General features: G+C 32.4%; 2 protein-coding genes across 3 annotated transcripts; one reads left to right on the top strand and one right to left on the bottom strand.

The window, feature by feature from the left end:
- Positions 1 to 971: 971 nt before the first annotated feature.
- On the bottom strand, positions 972 to 12,661 carry LOC134683383 (syntaxin-7-like). 2 transcript variants are annotated; one of them, XM_063542663.1, is made up of 11 exons: positions 12,514 to 12,661; positions 10,716 to 10,798; positions 9,427 to 9,489; positions 9,091 to 9,160; positions 7,898 to 7,985; positions 7,310 to 7,384; positions 6,559 to 6,630; positions 4,961 to 5,092; positions 4,697 to 4,769; positions 4,352 to 4,434; positions 972 to 2,529 (listed from the first exon to the last, which is right to left on the bottom strand). In XM_063542663.1, the coding sequence occupies exons 2-11, from the start codon at positions 10,786 to 10,788 to the stop codon at positions 2,437 to 2,439; spliced, it is 822 nt and encodes a 273-aa protein (XP_063398733.1). In that variant the 5' UTR covers positions 10,789 to 10,798; positions 12,514 to 12,661; the 3' UTR covers positions 972 to 2,436. The 2 variants fall into 2 exon arrangements, with proteins under 2 accessions (XP_063398733.1, XP_063398732.1); XM_063542662.1 differs by lacking the exons at positions 10,716 to 10,798; positions 12,514 to 12,661 and adding an exon at positions 10,268 to 10,385.
- Positions 12,662 to 12,811: 150 nt separating this feature from the next.
- On the top strand, positions 12,812 to 23,105 carry LOC134683385 (lipopolysaccharide-induced tumor necrosis factor-alpha factor homolog). The gene is made up of 4 exons (XM_063542664.1): positions 12,812 to 12,915; positions 17,777 to 17,894; positions 19,935 to 20,121; positions 21,337 to 23,105. Exons 2-4 carry the CDS (start codon positions 17,792 to 17,794, stop codon positions 21,446 to 21,448), a joined length of 402 nt encoding a protein of 133 aa, XP_063398734.1. The 5' UTR covers positions 12,812 to 12,915; positions 17,777 to 17,791; the 3' UTR covers positions 21,449 to 23,105.
- The last annotated feature ends 3,126 nt before the right edge of the window (positions 23,106 to 26,231 follow it).

Below are 26,231 nucleotides of genomic sequence, written 5' to 3' on the forward strand. Positions count from 1 at the left end.
AAAACATCCCTTACTCACTTTCACAATTTCATCAATGATTCATGACATGGTCAATAAAATATTCGGCAGGTGAAATTCTTTTATAATTTCCGTAATGAAAGATAGAAATACTGTTTCAAGCGAAAGGTTAGTTTATTAATTTGTATCTCTGTGTCTTTATTTATTTCTCACTGTTTGCAACCTTAATATTTAGCCTAATTCTGTACCGTATTACTGTATGCTTGGGATCCCAAGAAAATAAATATAACTGCGTAAATGTATCTCATTCTGGTTTTAGTTGTTTGTAGCGAACATGACCTCCAAAAATCAAAAAAGTAAAACCAGATAGTATGAAAGGACAATTTAAAATCGCTGGTTTAAATAGAACTTTTCGTTTGTAAAATTTATTGGTCAGGTGAGTAATTGTGATCTGTCTCGTCTCACTTTGCGTCCGTCTGTCCGCCCGTCTATCTGTAGATTGTTGTCAGGTGTGGATTAATGCGGTTTCAGCTTGAATTTTTAATTCCTCGCTAATTTTAACAAACAACAGTTCGAGATATCTAGATTTCACCACTTTAGAAGAATATTTCAATAATTTTACCAATAAAACCTCCAAAATTTTTCGCCTCGCTCCACTCGGCCAAAATTTTAATTTGCGCCCCCCCCTCTCCCCGCCTAACTGGAAATCCTGGATCCGCCCCTGTTGATGATTTTTTAATAATCACACAGAGGTAGAACACCGTAGAAAATCTTTTTGAGATAGACCATGTGCGATCATAATTTGAATTTATTGTCTATAAGAATTTCACTTGAAAATAACTCAGTTACTTTAAATTCACCTTTGCTATCCATTTTCACACTTTTTAAAAGGGAAATAAGGTTTTGATGAAAACAAACCTTTAAGAGCAGGAGAGTTTGTTAATTGATGAAATTAAACGAATAAAACCATCATAGAAAGTAACAGACATGAAAAATACAAATGAAAATCAAAGTATCATAAAACAATATTTTTATTAACAATAAAAACTTTGGCTTGTTCCATTAAATTCAGTATACTATTCAAAGAATGGATGTAAAATAAAGCGAAATACTATATTACAAAGCCTACTACAAGCCAGGAACAGCTCTTACAAAATATCTAACAACAGCTGATCAATTAATACCACATATATAAAATCATAGACTTATATATACATATATATACAAATAAATAAACATATAATCACAAATAATAAAATATAATGAAATGATTTGTTTAGTAAATATACAACATTATGCAAAAATATGATAATTGTAATATATTTAGTTTCTTAGAACATATTTCTTATATCAAAAAGAATATTGCAGTTGCAATTTTGTTTTTAATTACCCATTCAAAACAGATACATGCAATTTCCAACCAAAATTAAGACTATTTGAATGTTACAGGCATGTAACTTGTTAAATTTTTGCAAAGTTTAAACATTTTTCTTGTCATTTTTTGAAATTATATTTGAATTTTAATTTTTCATGTTATGTCTCTAACCAAAGCACCCAAGGGAGACAATTTGACTTCTGGTCTGTATGTGTCCAATCAGGGGAGGCTATTTTTAAATTTCAAAATGTAATTTTGGTTTCGATAGAAAACAGGATTCCCAAAAATATTAAATATGAAATATAAAAAATTATAATTATATTGCACTAAAATCTACACATACAAGATTATTAAAATCAGCTTTACTATTGGACACCTTTGAAAGTCATAAAGAAACTTTTATCTTTATTAGATGTTCAGCAATAAAACAGCATAAAATATTTTATAAAATAGATTGTCACATTATTTCCTATAAGATCATTACATCTCAACATTAACAATGATATCATTCATTTATCATTAAAACTTATATGATTCTTTAAGTATACAATAATTTAAGATAATGATAAAAATAGAATACACATAGCTTATGGACTAGAAAACTTAAGCAGCTTACGGAATAGAAAACACATAAAGCTTATGGAGTAGAAAACTAAAGCAGCTCATGGAATAGAAAACATATGAAGCTTATGGAGTAGAAAACTAAAGCAGTTCATGGAATAGAAAACATATGAAGCTTATGGAGTAGAAAACTAAAGCAGCTTATGGAATAGAAAACACACGAAGCTTATGGAATAGAAAACACACGAAGCTTATGGAAGAGAAAACACATGAAGCTTATGGAGTAGAAAATGCATGCAGCTTATGGAATCGAAAAAAAACCATGTATCATATGGAGTTGAAAACACATGAAGCTTATGCAGTAGCAAAAACATATAGCTTATGAAGTAGAAAAATACATGTAGCTTATAGAGTGAAAACACATGTATCCTATGGATGTTATAATCATTTCAGAACAATTATATGAATGGTTATAAATGTAGATGTACATTTACAACAATATCTGATTTAGGAATTAAAATTACGTTCAAGGAATGAAAACATTATTTGGTTGCTAAGATGATAATTAATGTTATAATGGCTGCTACTATAAGTAATATAATAAGTAGACAACACATCTTCTTCCTTGATTTCCTCTGAAAATAGAAAGAAAGAATTAATAGCGGGTGGTTACTTAAAAATTCTCATAATAAGGCTCTTTGCATCAATGTGGTATTTTGTAGCCTCAAATTGAATGCACTTCCTTTGACAAACCAGATAGATTGATTGATAGATTGATTGATAGATTGATTGATTGATTGATTGATTGAAGAATGTTTAACACCATTTCACTATATCACTATGAAATAAGAAATAGTGAAAGAGATTATCTTTTCTGTGTTATAATTGTTTTTTTTGTCTCATTTTGAAAATAAGTTGAAGGTGAGACTGCCATAACATTATGTATAACCATTATTTTTCATCAACAGCAAATTCACCATTTTTTTAATCTATAAAAAGACTGAACCCAAGAATAGAGAAAGTGATGCCACCCATATTCAAACTTAATCTGTGTTTGATGGTAATAAGCATTGTATATAAGTATCAGAACATTTCTTTGTGGCAAAGTAAAGAAGCTGTGTGGAAACGACAATTGTTCTATATACAAAAATGAAATAAGTTAAGTACATTGGAAGTGACACCACCAAAGTTCAAATTTGATCCTTTTGTTTACTGGTTTTATGCATTTCTAATCAATAGCATTATGTTTGAGACAAACTAAAGAAGATCATTATGGGATCGATCACTGTAGTACTTGATGCGTACCAAGTATTTTTTATATCTGCAGGTAAATTCTGCATATTTTTTGGAAAATATCAACTATTTAAGAATTGAATGCTTCTTTTTGTAACTTCATTGGGGTGTAAAAGCGTTAATTTTGTATGAGGGCAGAAGTGCTTCATTCTAAAAATGTGTGCACTGTCAATGCTTTAACAATCCTGTGAAGTTACAAAAGGAAGCATTCAATATTTATAAAATTATTTTTTACCAAGGATCATGATAACACAATTTTTATCAAGTTTTTATTTAATTTACCTGTGCACTTTACTGTCTGACCTTGTGTCATCATGAATGATAAATTCTATTGTGTTATGAAGTTGGTTTAGGAATAAAGTGAGATAGCAGTGTAGCCAATCAGAATACCGTGTTATAATGAAACATATATCTAATGTAATTATAAAAACTTGAAAAAAAGAATGTTACTACAGGACTACTACCCTTTATTCTTTGATCTAAACTGATAATACATGTAGTGATAGTCTGCAGCTTCCCTGAGGCCTAAATTAATATATTGTTTGTTTCCCCAATCCCAACCCTGCCAAGCCAGGTGTGGGTAGGTAGGTAGGGAAATAATTTTATTTTTTCCTAAAAGCTGGCGCAATGCGGGTTGATCTGGTAAGCATAAAAATTGGAAATGAATAAAATAATATTTGACTAAGTTTGGACAATAAAATTTTATGAGTATAGAAGGTCGGTTGGGATTAGGGAAACAAACAATATTTTATTTTAGGCCTGACTGAGATATTTCTTCTTCTACACTAATATGAGTTATCTCCCCCTTACCTGATAGTCTGCAGCTTTGCCTTACTGAGATGTTCCTTGTTCTACACTACTATGACTTATCTCCCCCTTACCTGATAGTCTGCAGCTTTGCCTTACTGAGATGTTTCTTGTTCTACACTAATATGACTTATCTCCCCCTTACCTGATAGTCTGCAGCTTTGCCTTACTGAGATGTTCCTTGTTCTACACTAATATGACTTATCTCCCCCTTACCTGATAGTCTGCAGCTTTGCCTTACTGAGATGTTTCTTGTTCTACACTAATATGACTTATCTCCCCCTTACCTGATAGTCTGCAGCTTTGCCTAACTGAGATGTTCCTTGTTCTACATTACTATGAGTTATCTCCCCTTACCTGATAATCTGCAGCTTTGCCTAACTGAGATGTTCCTTGTTCTACATTACTATACGCTTGTTCAACATTTGCCTCTATAGAATCTGTAATAGAGTTAAATAGTTTTATTCCGAACCCTCTGGCTCCAAGCATTTTTCAAATATTTTATCAGTGTTAACAATTGTTTTTAAATGTCTTGCAAACATTTCAGATTAACATTGTACTTAATCTTGGACTCACATATGCAATTTATGATTATGTCCACATCTTTAGTTTATCATGAATGTATGTATTTTTAATTGTAGGTTTGGACATTTTGACTTGACACAAAACACATGAAAATTCAAATTTGTATCATAGGAATACCTATTTGTCCCCCTTGCTCATGAATTAATGCTCCCAGGTCTCTGAATATCTCATTCACATCAAGAATGTCTCCCTGAAATAAAAAAAAAAGTTTGATGTTAGCAGAGACCACACATGCAGACATTAATAAGAAACAATAGTTCTTAACCAAAAAGATTCAGATTAAAAAAAAATAATTGAAAAAGATTAATAAGTCTAGGTATTCCCTCCAAAAGTTGTGGGAAAAGTCTGAGGAACAGTGCTTTAAGATTTAGTGATATTTACTTCTAATTGTCTAATTCTTTCTTCCCTATCCTGTATCAATGCTAGATCATCCTCTATCACTTGTTCCTGAGCCTGCATCTCCTCTCTCCGTCTTTCTTGCTCAACAAACGGAGATTTATCATCATCTTCATCCTATAATACATCTTATATCATAAAAATATATCACTCAACAAATTACCTCAAAGAAACAATTTATATTTCATCCCTTGATCTAAGAATCACAAGCAGTTGCATTTTAGGGAGGGGGAGGGAGCATAAAGGATTAGCAGTCACTCTTTTGATTTAAAAAAAAAAATGATTTTATGACATAGTAGTCCAAATATTTTTGTGTATGCATTAAGTTTTAAAGAATAATGCCCTTTTTCAAAACATCCTGGATCCTTACCTGATTAAATATGCTATGTGTAAAAAATGTTGAGGTCCTTAAAATATTTTAAGATATATATGAATAGGCAAGTGGGTAACAAGTTTATATGAAAGTGTGAGTGAGTGAATAAGATAATGTACCATTAAAGCCTAAATTTGAAACATACAGTTATAAAATATTTTCCATAACATTTTTCACTTCTAATTTGTTCATAGCACAAATGAACATACATGTACTGCACAATCTTAGGAATGAAATAAGGCCAGGATTTTTAATTTGTTGGTTTACGGATCCGTCGACCCGATTTTGCCGATTCCTAGAATAAAAATAAAATTGACTTTTCATGCTTTTTTATTCCCGCCGACCCAAACAAATACATTATCCCTGAAAAATAATTAAATTCTTTTTTTTATGAAATGAAATGCATGAATTACTAACAAAATTGATAACGCTCTCTGTTGTGAAAAAAAAAAACTTCCAGTTTACGTTTCTAAAAATAGACAAATCAATTATAACTGACCTTGAATTGTCGTTTACGCAAATAATTTTGCGGAATGAAATCTGTGTTTAAAACCTATTACACAATAAGTTCGTTTCCTTATTTGTCATCAGTCTGTAAGATGCATAATCTCATAGAAATAGACTTGTCCAAATGTGGACAGGTGGAAAGCACCTTCGAAGTAAAAGTTCTGAATATCAACAAGTTATTTAGAATTTTCTTGTTTCATGGATAATAAAAAAAATTCGTCCATTTGGATTAAAAACGGGAATGCATGACACTAGATTAACCCAATATTCTCGTTTTTTCGTGGAAGAGTCTATTACGTTTTTGACACGTGTGTTGAAACTTATTTTCTTTTCGTATGACGTTTTTTTACATTTTTTCTTTATCAGTTTTCGTTTTTGGAGATCATTACTCACCAAGTTTTCTGGAATTGATTAAGAGCTACGCGAATGTTTGTGAACACTCCCCCCCCCCTTTTTTACGGCAAATCATTGCGATATTTATGATTGACAGCTGAGCAAGAATATTTCATCGAACTAAAATTTGAAATGATGACAAAATAGCATAAATACATTTTGATTGAAAGGTGAAATGTATATTTATTTTGCTTTTTTTTCTGTCTTGAAAGTTTTTTTTTTTCTTTTTTTTTCCCGACCGACCGACCCGACTTTTTCATTTGGAAAATCCGTAAACCAACAAATTAAAAAACCATGGCCTAAGACTCACCAACCATCCTGCTGAAGATTTTGGTTTCTTTTCACTTAATTTTGTTGTTTGTTTAACTTTTTCAGCTGCTTTCTGTAATATAAGAAAAGAAAAAAACAAATTCAAAATAAGAATTAGTTTAAAGTTCTAGACACAAGGGATTTGGTTTTCAAGGTTTTATTTCAATACAGACAATCACATTCTGAAATTGAAATTCTGAATCTTTGAATAGCTGAGAAGACCATTCACTTTTACAGAGACAAACATATCAATCACTTTTAAGAAGAAACATACCACCTTCTTAATAGAACTGTGTGTAAACAAATTAACCAAATATGATGTGGTCTATGTGTAGATCACGATTCTATATCAGTGTGACTAAAAGTGAGATCAGACAGACCTTTATTCCTTTTGCTAATGATATTAAGTGACAAAAGACAAATAACGAGTCCATCATGTTTGAAATTTTGCTCACACATTTGTTTTTAAAAGGTTTGATTGTTTGGATTTTGGTTTGAAACATTTAGAAAAACCCACAATTTGGTCATGTTGCGATTAAATGACCAAATAAAAGGTTCTAACTGTTGTAAAGATTTTTTTTGCCAAAAACCCAGATTTCCTTTAAGATTGCATTTCAAATTCAACAGTCTTTCATCCCTGTCTGTAGAGCCAACTATTAGATTTTTTGTTAATTTGTTCTAGTCCTGAAAATGCATCAAATATTTGCCACTGGTCATAAAAAAAACATCAATCAATTTTGAGAAAAGCTTACCTTTTGTAATGATGAAAATCTCTGTACTGAATCTTGAAAATCACTTTTTAATCTGTCGATCTGTAATTTCTGTGACTGTAAAATCAGAGGATTTAAAAGTTAACCAAATGCATGAAATTTTACCATAATTCTTATTTGAATTCTATGTTGGTCATTGCTAGTAGTTAGTTAACAATTTATATAGGCATTGGATGTTGTAATGGATGCGTAGTTTATTATTGCAGTTTTAACATCTTAACAAAATATGAAAGCTGTTTTTTGCTCTTTGGTCTGGTTGTTAACTCTTGGACATTCTTTGTTTTCATTCTGAATTTTAAATTTATCATTAGATTGATATCAATTAAAGAGTGTGAGGATGTACCTAAAATCATAATCTTTCTACAACCACAAAATTTCAATCTTCCATCTACGTCTGGTCCCCTTGACAATTTGGGTGTCAACCATACTGTTTATTATTTACATGGTTAAGTTTCCTCGTTTTTCCCTATTGAGTTTACACCACTTTTTGAGATAATCTCTTTTCTTCCAAGCATAATTTGCACTCATTGCTCAGTTTGTAAATTAAATATTGAATGAAATAATTATTACCCTATCAAGACCTTTAATGCCAGCCACTTTTTTCATTAACTTTGTTGTGTCGACTACAATTCTGTTTGTACTCTGTGACGTGTCATGGCTAGATAAGAAAATAATATATTAACAGTCAATTATCAAATGTTATAAGTAAAAAGAATGGGATAATTTTCAGCACATGTATGCCTAATATTTATTTAGAAATTTAATAAGCATACATATTAATTTCAAAGGAAAGTAATAAATATTTCAGACCAGGGAAATATTTGAAACTTTCTTAAAAGTCTAAGACTTTGTTGAATATCCTGCTAGAGTGGGGCGCCCATATTCGCCGGGGACACAATTTCGCCATTTTATGATTTAGAGGTGTAAAAACTTCAAAGGATGGCTGAAATGGAAGACACATACTGGTAAATGATATTATATAACAAATATGATTATTTTTTAAAACTGAGACAAAATTGAACCTACTGAATAGGACCGAAAAACAAACAATTTCGGCCAATTTCCTGAAAAAAAACACGAATTCAAAGCAGTATTTCTAAGTAGTTCTTAGACTGAATGCCCTAAATTTCAGTTCTTAACACCTTTGAAATGTCTGCTATTCATCTAGAATGAAATTGATTTGATTAATGTTGTTTAAAGCTGCGGTTATTTGGTTTTAAATAGATGTGAAAAAAATCAGGAAATTTCAAACACCCTTTAACCGATCTTTTCAGATGATTAGATTCAAACAAACACGTTTTCAAGCTTAAGAATATTTTGCATTTGAAGTTATCTTCATATAGAAATATCAGTATACTTCAAAAACATTAAGGCTTGAACATAAACTGTAGAAAACATGAAAAGATGTGGCGAAAATGAGCATCCCACTCTACATGTAATATCAACCTTATTTAATTAATATGTATTCAAAGTCTGTTTATAAAAATTTGTAATTCACCATGAATCCAACGATAACAATAAATCCACAGTATGTTTACAAATTATCCTCCTATCTTAAAGAAATAAGTATTCTGGATTGATTGTTTTTTGTTGAATACCAACTTTTGTGGATTTTGTGAATACCTAGGAACCACGAATTTCAATGTTCAACGAAATAAAAATTTGTCATAGTTTTTTATGCCTACTTTGCAAAAAATTCAAGTGTACATGAAAATAATGTTGTTCCTCAATCCACAAAAATGACTGAATCCAAATTAACTTACATTCTATCTCTTATCTGCGGACTATCCCTCTCTGTATTTATAATTTTCATTGCACGATCCAATGCATTTGCTACAAGTAAAAAAAATAGAAAATAATAGCTCCTTCATGAGAACACAACATAAAGTACACAAAATTGAATTCAGGATCAACCTAATTTCCTTAATGCTAAATCAAATACTGGTAAATAAAAAGTTTTTGAAATCACTGTTTCTATAAAATATTGATTGAAACTTTATAAGCATAAAACACCAATCACATTGGCAATTGTGACTGCTGCTTTAAAATGGTGTAGTATGGTAATAAAATTACATCATACAAATGTATATCATACTAACCTCCATTATTTATTGTACTGATGTTTCCACTAATCTCTCTACACAGGTCACTAAATCTTCCCTCTATAACAGATGAAATATGTGTAAATTATCCACATCTATATAATTGGCAAATATAATTTTTAACAAAAATAAAACATAATGTAAAATAAGAAAATCTTCTTTGATCTATAAAATTGAAGTTACAACTGTCCAGTCAATCTCCATACAAGTAAGGATATTTTATTTTAACTGGAGTAGAAACAGACATGCACATGCAAAATTGTGAATTAAATTGATACATGTACAATTATACATGTATATGAGGACAACATATGAAACTATCATCTTGTCTACTTGATGTATTAAATCATATTTTTCACTATCAATGTTAAACTCTCTGCATTAAAAATTCTTCTGCACTTATTTCTATTATACATTATAACCATTTTCACATGTTTTGGAAAAGAAAAAGAGAATAATTCACAATGGAAATATTGACTCAAATTTTAGGAGAAAAGTATTGCAATTTACTGGCCTTAGTGTTTGAATGCTTATCAGTACATCATTTTCCAGCATGTAAAAGTTAAATTCGCAAAAGAAATTTTTGATGTCAATGGCTGTTGCATATTGTTTTAATTTTTCTATTTTTTCTGCTCAATCATAGAAATAAAAGTTTTACAGATTCATGTTTCAAAGAAACCCCTTACAAATAAGGAGACCTTAAGATGATGCCCAGGCTTCAGCAAGGAGAAAACAACTGATGTACAATGGAGATCAATGCATTTGGTTATTGGCTAACAGACAGCAACCATCCTAAGACAACACGACAAGAACATGAACACAAATTATGACAGGTTACCTTGCTTTCCATCTTTATATGGTGCATAGCCTGGATCATCTCGATATTCTCTTGTAGAACTTACCTTGCTTTCCATCTTTATATGGTGCATAGCCTGGATCATCTCGATATTCTCTTGTAGAACTTACCTTGCTTTCCATCTTTATATGGTGCATAGCCTGGATCATCTCGATATTCTCTTGTAGAACTTACCTTGCTTTCCATCTTTATATGGTGCATAGCCTGGATCATCTCGATATTCTCTTGTAGAACTTACCTTGCTTTCCATCTTTATATGGTGCATAGCCTGGATCATCTCGATATTCTCTTGTAGAACTTACCTTGCTTTCCATCTTTATATGGTGCATAGCCTGGATCATCTCGATATTCTCTTGTAGAACTTACCTTGCTTTCCATCTTTATATGGTGCATAGCCTGGATCATCTCGATATTCTCTTGTAGAACTTACCTTGCTTTCCATCTTTATATGGTGCATAGCCTGGATCATCTCGATATTCTCTTGTAGCTCCATAGTTAGACATGATGTTTTATCTATAAAATAAAGTTAATTCATAATTCTATACATGAAATTGAATCAAACAAGAGATCCCAATAAAATGTTTGTATGCTTCTGATTGAGATGTTTCCTACAAAAATAAATATACAATGTATGATGAGGTTGATAAAAAAAAATGTGTGTTTATGTCACTTGTTGGCTTATTTCAGGTGACACTAGAAAACTTGAATCAACTATCTGGTTGACCATTATGGAATATCAGTTACACACATGCGACCTACATGTTCCAAACGCAAATATCGTAACCGCAATCCTGTCCTCTTTTCTCAAATGTTATCTACTGAATTAGACTTATCTCCCAGTTTGTACTTATATGAGCATCAAGATGGGGGCGCCCCATTAAAAGTAGTATTTGCTTACCCTTCCCAAGCACTCAGGTTTTTTTAAGGGGTTAAAGTTTTTATCGCATAGGGTATAGTTTTTTTTGTTGTGTTTTTAAATTTTTTATAATTTGTTTTGCTTTAAATCTTTTCTTGTTTTTTACCATGGCATTGACATTTTATTTTAACTTTTGAGTTAAAATGTCCCTTTGACATGTTTGGTTTCTTTTGTCTTTTTTTCTGACAAAATAAATTTGCAATTTTTATATTGACCAGGATCAAATGGTCCTGGTTAAGTGACAGGCTAATGTGGTATAAGCACCTAATTTTCAAATCTGTACAATACATACATTGACATAGCAAATCGCCAAATAGAGATTTATAATTCACACATGTGTTAAATGACATTCATGAATTAGTTTTACAAACATTTGTTTCTTTATAAAAAAATCATGTAGTATATTTTGTATTTAAATAGACAATAGACAATAGACCATTAAAATGCATGGTTATGGCATACAGTATTAAGACAATAAACTGACAATAGTTAAATTGATTATAAATTATATATAAGAGTGATAGTGGTATTCATTTCAAAGAAATAATCGACTACAAATATGTGTGTATCAACAGTTAACACATTATTAATGTTCATAAACAAACAAAAAAGAACACAAACAAAAATTAGGTTGCATATTTTAAGAAACACAAGTTAAACAGATGTAAAGTAAAATTCACTGAAATTGACAATTGGCATCTTTTCAGGAGAAAATCTTACAAATAATATTGACCATAAGATATATACTGAAATGTTTATGACTTTTGAGTATTTTTTGTCGCAGGATATTTCATGAAATGAGCAACAGATTTTTGTTAACATGAACAGGTGTCTGTCATGAGCATAGTTATACTTAGTACAAATAATTATTACATTGTGCAAGGCTATTTAAAATTTTCTCTGGGATGCCTTTTTTAAAAAAATACTAAGCCTTGTAAGACGTCATAATTATTTGGACTACATTTTTTTTGTAAGTTACTTTAATAAATAATAAGAGTTCTATAGCTGCAGAACTGTTACTAAGCTCTTAGCCTAGGTCCTAATGATATTTTTTTACTATTAGCGGATTCTCAAAAAATATCATAAGAACTGGAGAGCTACGGTTATGCAGCTATGTTAGAGTGTAATCACCTAAAAGAATTGGCAGCTATTTAAAAAGAGATGGGATATAAATATGAAGATAATTTTGGGTAATGATTATCATGACTATGTTGTGAATCATCTCAAATAATAACAATATCATTTGATGCATTAGAAAATAAAACAGATGTTTAACATTGTTAACATGTGTCAAATATCAGTATAAGATTACCGGGAAATATATACTTCTTCCTGAAAATCGTCTCCCAAAATCTGAGTAACTATTTTTTGTTATCACATGACAAATGGGTAGAGTTATGTCCCATGGCAAAAATACTGAACTGCAAATCACACGAAATTCCATAATTACAACTAAAAAACTGTGAATTGTCCTGCACATTATTAAAAAAAATAAAGAAAAAATAGAATATTTATGATTTTAAAATAGAACATCAGATAAGTAATGATTTTTCGCTAATAACTAAATAAGAAGTTTACTTGCATTAATATTGATATCTTTTCCTTCCCACGCTACGTTGTGGTTATTGGATGTTTACAAACCGAACGGTATCGTGTGATTCTTCGTCAAAACTTTGAAAAGTTGAATTTATTTTAAGACATTACACACTGACAGGTAATTGACATTCTTTAAGAATATTTAAGAAGATTTATATATACACAAAAACGCACAAAAATTGTAAGTGTTGTTAGTTGCAGGTAAAACTGCAAGAAGATTTTCTGACAGGGAAATAACAAATTTCATCGACATCGATAATATTGATGAAATTTGCTCGACATATGAACTTTTTAATTCAACCAATCACATTCCAAATATTTGTTCCTTAGGGTTGACACATTTGTCTTGCGATATATTCTAAAGGGGGATTACGATCCCAGATACTGCTTACTGTTTTCTCAGATTCCTGCATCCCGCTTACACTTATGTACGTAAGCAATAAACATATTTACACTTTTGGTATTTAGCTGTATTCTGCCTCCGAATGACCTTATATCACCTCCGAATAACCTTTTGACGTCAAGCAACAATCACTTTTTAGTTGTGACGTCATATGTTTTGAATTATGAAGTCAAAGTTTACGGGTCCCTGTGTGATGTTATGTAATGGCAGACAAATTTGCATACAAGTGTAAATACGTCTATTCTCATTTGTTGTCATTTCCTGGGTCCCGCAAGACCTCATTTCCCGTTTTCACGACACAATGATTGGACTTTTTGTCACGCTTACAAAAAATAGGCAATCCCGCGTCACGCTGAGAGTACCCCAATGAGACCCACTCTGAAGAAGCGCATATTTTATTCTCATATATCGTGTAGTCATCTGTTCTCAATACACCTTATCGCTATTTGTCTGCAATTACCAGGCAGGGGTGGATCCAGGATTTGCAGTTAGGGGGGCGCACATTTTTATAAATCGCCCAGCAGAGCGAGGTGAAAAATTTTTGGAGTTTTTTTAAGGTAAAATCATTGAAATATTCTTCTAAAGGGGTGAAATGTAGATATCTCGAACTATAATGTGGTAAAATAAGTGAAAAAATTAAAGTTTCAAGCTGAAACCGCCTTAGTCCACACATGACAACAATCTAGACGGGCGGACAGACGGACGCAAAGTGAGACGAGACAGATCACAATTGCTCACCTAACCAAAATATTTTTCAAACGAAAAATTTCTACTTTTACCAGCAATTTTTAATTGTCCTTTCATACTATCTGGTTTTTTTTACTTTTTGACTACTGGAGGTCGTGCCAGACTTTACTGTGTTCGCCACAAACAACTTACATTAGAATGGGATGCATGCATTTACGCAGTTATATTTATTTTCTTGGGATCTCAAGCATACAGTAAAACTGTACATAATTCGGCTAAATATTTAGGTTGCAAGTGAGAAATAAATATAGACACAGAGATACAAATTAATAAACTAACCTTTCTCTTGAAACAGTTTTTCTATCTTTCATTACAGATATTATAAAAGAATATCACCTGCCAACTGTTTTCTTGACCGTGTCAGCATGAAATTGTGAAAGTGAGTAAGGGATGTTTTGGAACTTCGATTATCAAACAAATTGATTATAAAAACCGCAAATACAATGTAACATTTGTTTTTACTTTAACTGCTTAAAACCTATTATATTTGTCATCAAACGCAGCTCTGCGTTTGACACCTTCCTTTGAAATTATTTATAGAACTTTAATAAAGCGTAGAGGGTCAGTTGATTAGTTATCACGTTGATTCTGTTAAACTGACTGTTTTATATACCTTTGATACTTTGAATGTTAAAAAAGATTGAATTGTCTCTTCTGATTCTTAAATATGTTGAAGTCAACCCATGCTTTGCTAATTTTAGGGGGGCGCACGCCCGCCACGCCCCCGCCTAAATCTGCCCCTGATTACTGGATATCACACAGGTTCCTGTAAAATTTTGACGTCATAAAACAAAATATCTGACGCCACAATGGAAAAGTGATTGTTGTTTGCATCAAAAGTTCAAGCAGCCAGGTCAGTTGGGATTAGCGATAAGGTGTATAGTAATCAGTTCTCAATTGCAATGTGCGTGGTTAAAATAAAAGTAGTTCGTGAATCGCACATGTTTTCTACTTGTCGGTATTTCAAGGACATATTTATAAAAACTCCCATCAAGCAATTAAGCATTAATTAATTTCAACTTTTCAAGTTTTTAAGGCAGTAAAAATAATATTTTCTGATTTAAGCCTACTGTTCCTTATTCTCAAAAAACACATTGATAGCTATAGTAAAAAAATAAATGTCAGAACAGTAAATAGAAATAGTAAATTATTCCCCCCCTCCCCCTTAAACAGGTCAAGTCTACATACATTATACACAATTGTAAGATGTGGTGTGACGTGGCTATGGAAAAAATTTATGGAACGCAGTTTGGGCCATATCTTATCAACTATAAAATTTAATTTAATTCAGTTAATCGGAAAGTAATGCCCTTAAATTTTGTTACTGTGACCATGGTGACAGAAAAATGTTAATAACAGCTGTGACAACATTTTATAACTTACAACATGTACATTGATGTACAAGAATTGGTTCAATATCTTTCACTAAAGGATCTTAAAGATTAGTTTGTCCTTTTATACCATGATGTCTGCAAGTATTTTTAAAACATTGTAAAGGATCAAAAGATATGTATTCTGTACTGACAAGAAATGATGTTATTCCTACTGGACATCTTAAGTGGGTTAAAATTTTAATTTAGGTGAAGAGAATGTGAACTGGAAATGAAAGCTGTAAAAATAAAGAGATAGCTGAATTTGACAATGTATGGAATGTTTTTGAAAAACTTTTATTGAATACCAGCCAATGTCTTTTTTTTGTTACAATTACTTATGACGGAGGGTATAATGTTTTTGATCTGTCAGTCCGTCCTTCAGTCCTATTTCTTGTCATCGCATCTCCTCTCAAACCACACATCAGAATTTTATGAAACCTTTTTAGATAAAAAAAGACATATTATGTAGTTGTGCATATCCATAGGAAATTACGATTCATTTTTTTTCTAGGAGTTACGATCCTTTGAACTTTTTTACTTTCATGTACTACTGCAACAGCTTGTCATCGCAACTACTCTGAAACTACACAACAGAATTTCATGAAACCTTTTCAGATAATAAGGACGTAATATGTAGATGTGCATGTCAACAGGAAATTACGATTCATTTTTTTCTAGGAGTTGTAAACACCCCTTTAATAGAACTTATTTGCTTTAAGGTATTACTTAAACAGTTTGTCATATCAACTCCTCTCAAACCACACAACAGAATTTCATGAAACTTTGCAGATGATAAGAACATACTACAGAGATGTGCATATCGACAGAAAATTGTGATTTATTTTTTTCTAGGAGTTACACTGCTTTGAACTAATTTGCTTCAATGTACTTCTGCAACAGTTATTCATCTTGTAGATAAGAAGAACATACAATGCAGATGTGCATATTGACAGGAAATTATTATTCAATATTTTTTCTTATACAATTTTTTTTTGTTTCACTTATTTAGTTTCTCCAATGACAATGTGGGAACGTCGGGTATGTGAGCATGCTCTCTAAGGTTCTTTAATTATAATCTATTTTAAAGAAAGTATTATTGTCATGTTAACGTGATTTGTCAAAACCAGTCAATTTTTTATCGTCTTAAGACAGTATACATGTACATTTTCTTGTCATTCACCAAAATTAACCATTAACGTCATTTGGCAAGAATGTCTATGTACAGTTATTATACCCCACGCAACAGGTTGCGGAGGGTATAATGTTTTTGACCCGTCTGTCTGTCAGTCTGTCAGTCCGTCAGTCCTGTTTCTTGTCATCGCAACTCCTCTCAAACCACACAACAGAATTTCACGAAACCTTTTCAGATAATAAGGACATACTATGTAGATGTGCACATCAACGGGAAATTGAGATTCATTTTTTTTCTAGGAGTTACGCCCCTTTGAACTTATTTACTTTAATGTACTACTGCAACAGTTTGTCATCGCAATTCCTCTCAAACCACACAACAGAATTTCACGAAACCTTTTCAGATAATAAGGACATACTATGTAGTTGTGCATATCGACTGCGATTCAATTTTTTTTCTAGGAGTTACGCCCCTTTGAACTTATTTGCCTCAATATACTGTTGACTCCTCTTGCTTGGTATTTAAATTCCCCAAAAATACTGAACAGTAGTTTGTCATCGCAGCTCCTTTGAATCATTTGATTGTGTTCATTTTACTTGCGAAGTGAGATTTTTGTTTCTCCAGTGACAATATGAAGATGTGGGGTATGTGAGCGTGCTCTCAAAGGTTCTTTAATTTGTGATGAAGGTACCTCCATTACAACCCTCATTCATGTGGCGATGTTTTCTTTACGATCTGGACTATAATTTGGACTAATCTCACACATTTATTTGTTTCATGTTAACTTGACAGGACTCACAACGCTGCAGCAATTTCTTCTGTTTAGACTTTGAGAGAGAACTTTTAGAGGAAATTTGGAATGAAATCTTCATTGACGACTAAGGATTTTTGCATTCAAGATTTTTAATTTCTGTCAGCTCTTGCGCCCATAAGCTGAATGTATCAAAGTTTTAAGGTGTGGCAGCTTTTATGATAATCTGATTATTACAAGTTGATAATGGTATAGCATACAAATTTGCATTAATTCATGGAATGGGTTTTCCTCATTGTTTTATATTGCTATACAGTAATACTGCATTTGTACAACATTCATGTAACAAATTATAATTATTTATATTTTACAAGATTCTATATCTTATAAAATATCACTGTTTTCCTCAAATCATATCATCCCATAATTATGAAATTTGTAACCCTGTCTATTCAAATACAATGTAGCACTATTGTAAAAAAATAGCACTTGTGAATGACAAAATGTTAGGGTATTGGAAGAATACAGTTTCTAAATATAAAGTTATAATATATATATATCTTCTGATTTTAGTGTAACAGTTTGAAGATGTCATACAACAAGTTAAATGAAAACCATCCCCCGTCTTACCAAGCAACAGCTCCACCTCAAGAGCCTCCTCCAAAGTATGAGTCAGCATATCCACCACAGGGTAAGAATCTTGTTAAAATAGTCCCCTCCTCTCCAAAGTATGAGTCAGCATATCCACCACAGGGTAAGAATCTTGTTAAAGTAGTCCCCTCCCCACCAAAGTATGAGTCAGCATACCCACCACAAGGTAAGAATCTTGTTAAAGTAGTCCCCTCCCCACCAAAGTATGAGTCAGCATACCCACCACAGGGTAAGAATCTTGTTAAAGTATTCCCCTCCCCACCAAAGTATGAGTCAGCATACCCACCACAGGGTAAGAATCTTGTTAAAGTAGTCCCCTCCCCTCCAAAGTATGAGTCAGCATATCCAACACAGGGTAAGAATCTTGTTAAAGTAGTCCCCTCCCCTCCAAAGTATGAGTCAGCATATCCACCACAGGGTAAGAATCTTGTTAAAGTAGTCCCCTCCCCACCAAAGTATGAGTCAGCATACCAACCACAGGGTAAGAATCTTGTTAAAGTAGTCCCCTCCCCTCCAAAGTATGAGTCAGCATATCCACCACAGGGTAAGAATCTTGTTAAAGTAGTCCCCTCCCCACCAAAGTATGAGTCAGCATACCAACCACAGGGTAAGAATCTTGTTAAAGTAGTCCCCTCCCCACCAAAGTATGAGTCAGCATACCCACCACAGGGTAAGAATCTTGTTAAAGTATTCCCCTCCCCACCAAAGTATGAGTCAGCATACCCACCACAGGGTAAGAATCTTGTTAAAGTAGTCCCCTCCCCTCCAAAGTATGAGTCAGCATATCCACCACAGGGTAAGAATCTTGTTAAAGTAGTCCCCTCCCCACCAAAGTATGAGTCAGCATACCCACCACAGGGTAAGAATCTTGTTAAAGTAGTCCCCTCCCCTCCAAAGTATGAGTCAGCATATCCACCACAGGGTAAGAATCTTGTTAAAGTAGTTCCCTCCCCTCCAAAGTATGAGTCAGCATATCCACCACAGGGTAAGAATCTTATTAAAGTAGTCCCCTCCCCTCCAAAGTATGAGTCAGCATATCCACCACAGGGTAAGAATCCTACATTCCGTTTACAAGGTAAAAACAATCCTTAAGAAACATTCACTAGGGTACATGAAGGCCTGATAATCCAGAGGTAACAACATTTATCTATCAGGAGCAGGACCCTACAACGTAATCACAATCTTCTCTGAAGAATTCATCAAACTTAAGGTACATGTAGGTCTGACAATCCGGAGGTAACAACATTCCTCTATCTTGAGCAGGAACATGACCTAGGTAATAACACTCTTCTCTGGAATGCAACGTTTGTTATAAAATTCTTTTTATTTGCTTAGTTGATTCAACATTTTTCTGTCTTGATGCAGTTTTGGACTCACCAGCTAAATCTGCTCTTATAATATATGATGAAATCATTTAAATGTTTTTCTGCCCATGACATTGAGCAAGAACAATCCAAATTAGAGGTAGTCTGTTGTTATTTATGTATTATTGTCATTTTGTTTATTTTCTTTGGTTACATCTTCTGACATCAGACTCGGACTTCTCTTGAACTGAATTTTAATGTGCGTATTGTTATGCGTTTATTTTTCTACATTGGTTAGAGGTATAGGGGGAGGGTTGAGATCTCACAAACATGTTTAACCCCGCCGCATTTTTGCGCCTGTCCCAAGTCAGGAGCCTCTGGCCTTTGTTAGTCTTGTATTATTTTTATATTAGTTTCTTGTGTACAATTTGGAAATTAGTATGGCGTTCATTATCACTGAACTAGTATATATTTGTTTAGGGGCCAGCTGAAGGACGCCTCCGGGTGTGGGAATTTCTCGCTACATTGAAGACCTGTTGGTGACCTTCTGCTGTTGTTTTTTATTTTGGTCGGGTTGTTGTCTCTTTGACACATTCCCCATTTCCATTCTCAATTTTATTTACTTAAAAGTTTGGTAATTTACAGGTATCTTTTTTAATTAGTCTTTTAACACAATTTTAACAGATCTTAGCAAAATTAAATAAAATATATAAGCAATATTGATACGCATTGATGTTTCTACAGTAACTGTATTTTTGTATTATATTTTTTGTCAGGTGACTATGGACAGCCACACACTACAACAGTAATAACCAACCAACCGGTGATTGTGGTCCAAAGTGGATTTGGACCATACTCAAAAGTCCTGACCTGTCCTAACTGTAGATCCTCAGTCTCCACCAGTGTGAGTCACGAGGCGGGCGTACTAACATGGTTGGCATCAGGACTCATTTGTTTATTTGGGTAAGATATTCAAATTGAAGGAAGAATTTTGGTGGCCTAGTAGTGTATTTTAAAAAAGAAATAAGATGTGGTACGATTGCCAATGAGACAACTTCATCTACTGTATCACTAGACTGTCAACAGTGAGATTGTTAGGTCATATGGAGCAGGATCTGCTACCCTTCCAGGGCACCTGGGATCACATCCAGTTTTTGGTGGGGTTATATGGCTTGGTTTTTGGTTTTCTATGTTGTGTCCTGTGTAATGTTGTTTGTCCTTTGTCTTATTCTTTTTTAGCCATGGCGTTGTCATTTTTTTTTGGATCTATGAGTTTGACTGTCCCTCTGGTATCTTTTGCCCTTCTTTTTGGTCCTAACCTGCACTTCACAGATACATTCCACTTCAATATTACTTGTCAGACTGGATTTACCAGATTTCCAGCTAAAGTTGTTGGTTCTCCCTGTAAAGGATCTCCAGGTTAATAACCGGCCTTTGAAATATGAAAATGGAACTTGAAGTGGTGTTTAAAACCAAACATCAATTAAGCCAAAATATGAAATGATTAGAACTTTACTAATAACTTATAAATATGTCTTGTCTTCTGCAATGTATATTTTAAAATGTATTGCCGTGAAGTAATATATTGAATTAAGATGTGTGTTGATTGCCCATAAGACAACTATTCACATGAAAACGAAGAAGCAAGTTTGAGACATGGCTATCAATAATGAGCAGATCACTATTGTATAGTATGCTATAAAAACAGTATGAAGAAAGTTTAATAATCTAAGGGAAAAAACAAATACATGTAATTGCAACACAATAGAAAATAAATTAACAGGATAGATAGCTAACAGCAAGCACTAAATTACAGGCTCCTGACTTTGGACAGGCTGTTTCAGAATACAGCAGAGTGTAACATTTTTGCAGGTTTTGAAACCTCCCCATACAAATTAAAATGGTGTAACTTACATGTACTTGGATTTTACACAATTTATCAGATTAAATCAGCACTTTTGACTTTTTGCTGACTGTCGATTTTGTATTGGTTTCGGAAGGTCAAATAAGTGTAAGAACGGCATATTTTATGAAAGTAGACTGAATAGAGCTTCATTGACTGCAAACAAACTGTTGAACAGGAAGAACATTATATTACCTTTTTGATATAATTACTAATTCAGTTGAAAATTGTATTTGATAATGATTGATCTTCAATTTATAATTGTGTCTTTTCAGTTGTTGGTTTGGTTGCTGCTTGATCCCTTTCTGTGTCGACGACCTTCAGGATTGTAAACACATTTGTCCAAGCTGTGGCCATTACTTGGGAATATACAGAAGAATAAGTTAATTAAGGAAATCCATTAATCAGGGGAGATAATGCATATGCAAGGGGAGACAATTAACTAAAATCAGATATAATTTATATATTTATAATATATTTTTGTATGTAAATAGTTAGTTTATTACATAAATAGGAAACAGGTGCTTGAATATATTATACCGGTAATTGTAAAAAACAATCAATATTTTTATTATGCAAATTATTAAAGACTCTTTGCAGCTATTTTTTGTGAATCTCTAATACAATAAAAATTATGCTTCTTTCAAAGGTTTATAGAATAGTTGTGGTTATGTTTGGGAGATTTGGAAATTCCATGTGTATAGAATATTAATATGTGGTTTATATGTATATATATATTTTCACATTATTAAGGTGGTATGGGTGTCTTCCTCCATCTTGGATTGTAAAAAACAGAGAACCAAAGGTCAAGATTTTTTATCAAGTCAGCAAAATTTGATGCAGGAATGCAGATATTTAATGTGAATTTTCAGTTGAAAGAACCAATTTATAAGAATATAACTTATAAATATTTTTTTTTTTGCAAATGTTGATTAATTTTGGTTGTTTTTTTTTTTTTTTTTTAAATTGGCATTTTAAGGGGAGGTAACTCAAACCAGTGTATTTTCTGAAGGAATCTACAAGGAATTTTCCTCTTTTGTATTTTAGCCGGGAAAAACATATGGTGACCCTATCTTTTCTTTTGTTATTCTCAAAGCATTGTCTGAAAGCCATCTTTTCCTTAAGTATTTAACAATTCTATCATTTTATTTTAGACTCCCATACCACCTTTTATATAATTATATAGATTTATTTGTTTGTATTATTTATTGTTGTGTTATGCTGTTAAATTTTTATCATATTATTTTCATTTGTAATGAACATGATTTGTACTAAAAGATTTAAATTGTTAAAACCATGATAAGTCAGAAATGTTTTTCATAATGAGTCTGCAGAGCAAACAACAATCAATCAATCAATCAATTTGAAACAAAAAATACTGAAGGGAACATTTTATTTGTCTCAAATCCAGTATAAAGGGGGATAAAGTTTAAAATTATTATTCCTTTTGTCTTTAAAGATTCTTAAGATGACATTAAGGCATGAATTTGTAATCCTCATATGAACTAAACTGAGTAGATAATGTTACCTTATTTACCTTATTTTGTATGAAGTTCTTATAAACCCTGCAGTTCAATTGTAAATTTCTGTATTTATTCTGATTTTACACACTTTTACACAAACTACTTCCCTTTGTCAATTATAGACAAAATTAGCTTCAGCCCACACAAAGCATTATTAGTTTAAAGTGATTTAAGGAATTACTGTAATATTTTTTATCATTATGAAGAAATAACATCAAAAATGTGGTGCACACTGAATAACATGTTTAATGGGTTATTTTAAAGTGTGCACCACATTTTTGTGTTATTTTTAATAGACAGAAAAAATATTACAGTCATTCCTTATAATTTATTCTAAATTCCAGTTTAAGCCGGAGTAAATCATGAAAAAAAGTCGATAATTTTTGTAACACTTTCAATTAATATTACCTTATAATGCCTTGATTGTTATGATACTATTGATTGCCTATTGTTAAGTTTTCTTTATAAAGGTTGAAAATGTACTATGCATCTTTTGTTAATAAAAAAATGTTTTCAGTCTATTTACTTCTTTAAAAAAAATAATTGTAAAAACACTGTTGCCAAAGTAGTCCAGAAAACATACATAGAAAACAGCATCAAATGCTTTTGAAATTCCAAATTCTGTTTCAATAGAGGAGCTGAGTGGTCTATGTCATTCATCTACTGTATAACAAGCCTGTCAGACTCCTGGGAAGTGCATTTGGATCTAGTTTAGATACATTATACTCTCTGGCCAACCATTCTTTGCACTTATTCCTTACAACTTATTGGCAAATGACCATACAAACATGCTATTACTGGTCTGCTTAATTCTGCAGGACATATCTTGGAATTATTAAACAACTGCAAAGTTTTTGTGGTTGCATAATGGTATGATGTTGTCGTCATCCTCCAAAGACATTTCATTTACAGACAATAACTTGAGTATAAGAGAATAGATATCTATAAAATTTTACAGCAAGGACAGTTCCGTACCTCAAAAAGAAGATTGTAATGGGTCTTCAATGCAGCAAGAAGCTTGAATGTTTGTGTCCATACTTGCCCCACCTGTTCAGGTTTTGACCTCTGTAAGCTTCAAGCTAAGCGTTTTATTAAACTCTATTTTATCAGTTATCGAAGTTTATGAGAGTTCCTGTAAAACTACCACCTGTAAGGTCAATACTCAAAAATTCAAAAGATGTATCTCCTTCTTGTGATTTGTATAATAAAATGGAGAATGAAAACAGGGAATGTATCAAAGACCACAATTCAACCAAAGAGCAGAAAAAAAGACCAAGGCCACAAATGGGTCTTCAGCACAGCAAGAAAATCCCACACCTGTAGGGCTGCATCTGGCCTAAACAAGAATGTGTACTTTTTCACCCTTTACACAAGCATTCCTTAAAAGTAAAATAACCAACATACTGAACTTGGAGCAAAATTCAAAACAGAAAGTCCCTAAACAAATGGCAAAATTGAAAGCTTAACACATTAAACAAATGTTTAACAACGGTTATATTCCTGACTTGGTACTGACATTTCCTATGTAGAAAATTAAAGAAAACATATAAGAATGAAAAGCTTACTTGACCAGTTAAATTGAGGTTAATTCACTCAATTGATGATGTTCTCTCAATGAATAGTTCAGAGTTAGGTGACAGTTGTTTATATTTGCTATAGAACATGAAATGAAGGATGCTATAGATTCAGTTAAAGTCTTCTTCATATCTGGACCTACTTTCAGAAATTGACAATTAGAGTTAGTTTTGAACATAAATTTTACCCCCAAAAGATTTCAATTCTCCTATTGTGAACTTTCCTTTTCTGTAAAGCAAAAAACAATGCCACAGTGCCTGCAAATTATTATAATATAGTATTTGTTTCCTTTGTAGTGAGATGTAGAGCAGAATTTCCTTACCTCTTGGAGCAACCTGAAATCATACCCTGTCTTTCGTGAGGTTTTTGTTACTCTGTCTATTTTTTCTATGGTTTGCTTTGTGTACTAGTCTTTTGTCTTTGTTTTTTGCTATGATGTTGGCAGTTTGTTTTTAACTTTTCAGTTTAAATTCTCTTTGGTATGTTTTTCTTCTCTTGATGCTTACAAATTTGCTATTGAACTGATGGTTACAAATGATAAAGTTGAAGTCATTTATTCGAAAATTTAAAGAATGCAGTCATGATTTGGTTGACTGTTGTTGAATTGGTGTCGGATGATTCACATACTGTAGCCAAAATCCTGTCTTTTACCTCTAGTTGTGAATGGTAACTGACATTTTGGCTTCTTTAAGTAACACAATAAGTACAATTGGTTTAGCCGGAACAACTTACTCTTTTGGAGCACCTATTGTTTACCCGAAGTTTTTGGTGGGGTTAGTGTAGTAGGTCACCATCAGTTGCCATCTACTAATTATTTTTTAACCATCATTAAAATTGAAAATAAAAATGGGGAATGTGTCAAAGAGACAACAACCGGACCAAAGAGCAAATAACAGCTGAAAGGCCACCAATGGGTCAACGTAAAAGACTGTATGTGAATATTTTTCTGAATCCAATTTTAGGCCAAAAACATATTAACATAACATAAGGTTATGTGGACTATGCAGAAATTTCAATGTGTTTTCAATTTATAACACAAGCGTAAGATAGGCAAAGGGGGAAATTGTGCTCCCATAAAGATGTAACTGGTGTGCCTGTTCCATGTCAGGCTTACTGAATCACTTATTGGTAGATGTTGTTTGTACATCTAATAGTTAAGAGGAGTTAGGACTGTCAAATATTAATGTGGTCTGCTAGCAAGGGCTTTTATAACATGGCAAAATACAAAAAGTACAAATCTTTATTAAACAAAAATAAAAATAATTTTTATGAGCATCACATTATTCAATCAAATAATATCAAGAAATAAAGCAACAAGGTACCAAAAAATATAACACTGCATTATTTACTCAATTAAGAAAGGAAATAAGGCAATATGAATTTGATAAATAGTTTTGTGTGCATTTTTTGCATAAGGTAGCACTCCACAGTTAGGAGTGTAGTTTCGCATTTTGGCCCCTGTGGATTTTTAAAATATGAGAGCTTTTGTGAAATAAAATTCATTTTTGGATAGCTGAGTACTAAAATAGCCTTCGTTTGGGTTTATATTAACATCAAGATTATGTAATGCATGTAATATAGGCTGTTTTCTGTATGGCAGTCCGTATTTGCATGCCCATACCATACATTGGTCCGGCAATTATTGTAATGTTTTTTTCCAACTTTTAGTGGCACGAACTTTGTGATTAGATTTTATGAAAAAATGAGGCGAAAGACACCCATTTTTTATTTGATCATTAGGAAGATCTATGCAAACAGTTTCTAAAAAGGTATCACTCAAAGGCATTGAAATTCTAGTTTGATCCAAATTATGTGACATGTTTACCCCCCTTTTTGCAATATTTTATTGTAAATAAATTCAGAATGTTGCCATGGACACACATAAAAGGAATTATTTTTCACCCTTTTAACTTTGAAAAATCAATTCTATGGAAGATACTGATTACATACATATGCACATGTACAACACAAACAGTAAGGTTAATGTATTAGAAATCCAGGAATAGGAGATGATAAAACATTTTGTGGCTCATTTTTAATTTTATTTTCTAACTGTGGAGTGCTACCTAAAC

The sequence above is a fragment of the Mytilus trossulus genome, chromosome 9 (genome assembly GCF_036588685.1).
Source record: "Mytilus trossulus isolate FHL-02 chromosome 9, PNRI_Mtr1.1.1.hap1, whole genome shotgun sequence".
Taxonomy (NCBI): Eukaryota; Metazoa; Mollusca; class Bivalvia; order Mytilida; family Mytilidae; genus Mytilus; species Mytilus trossulus.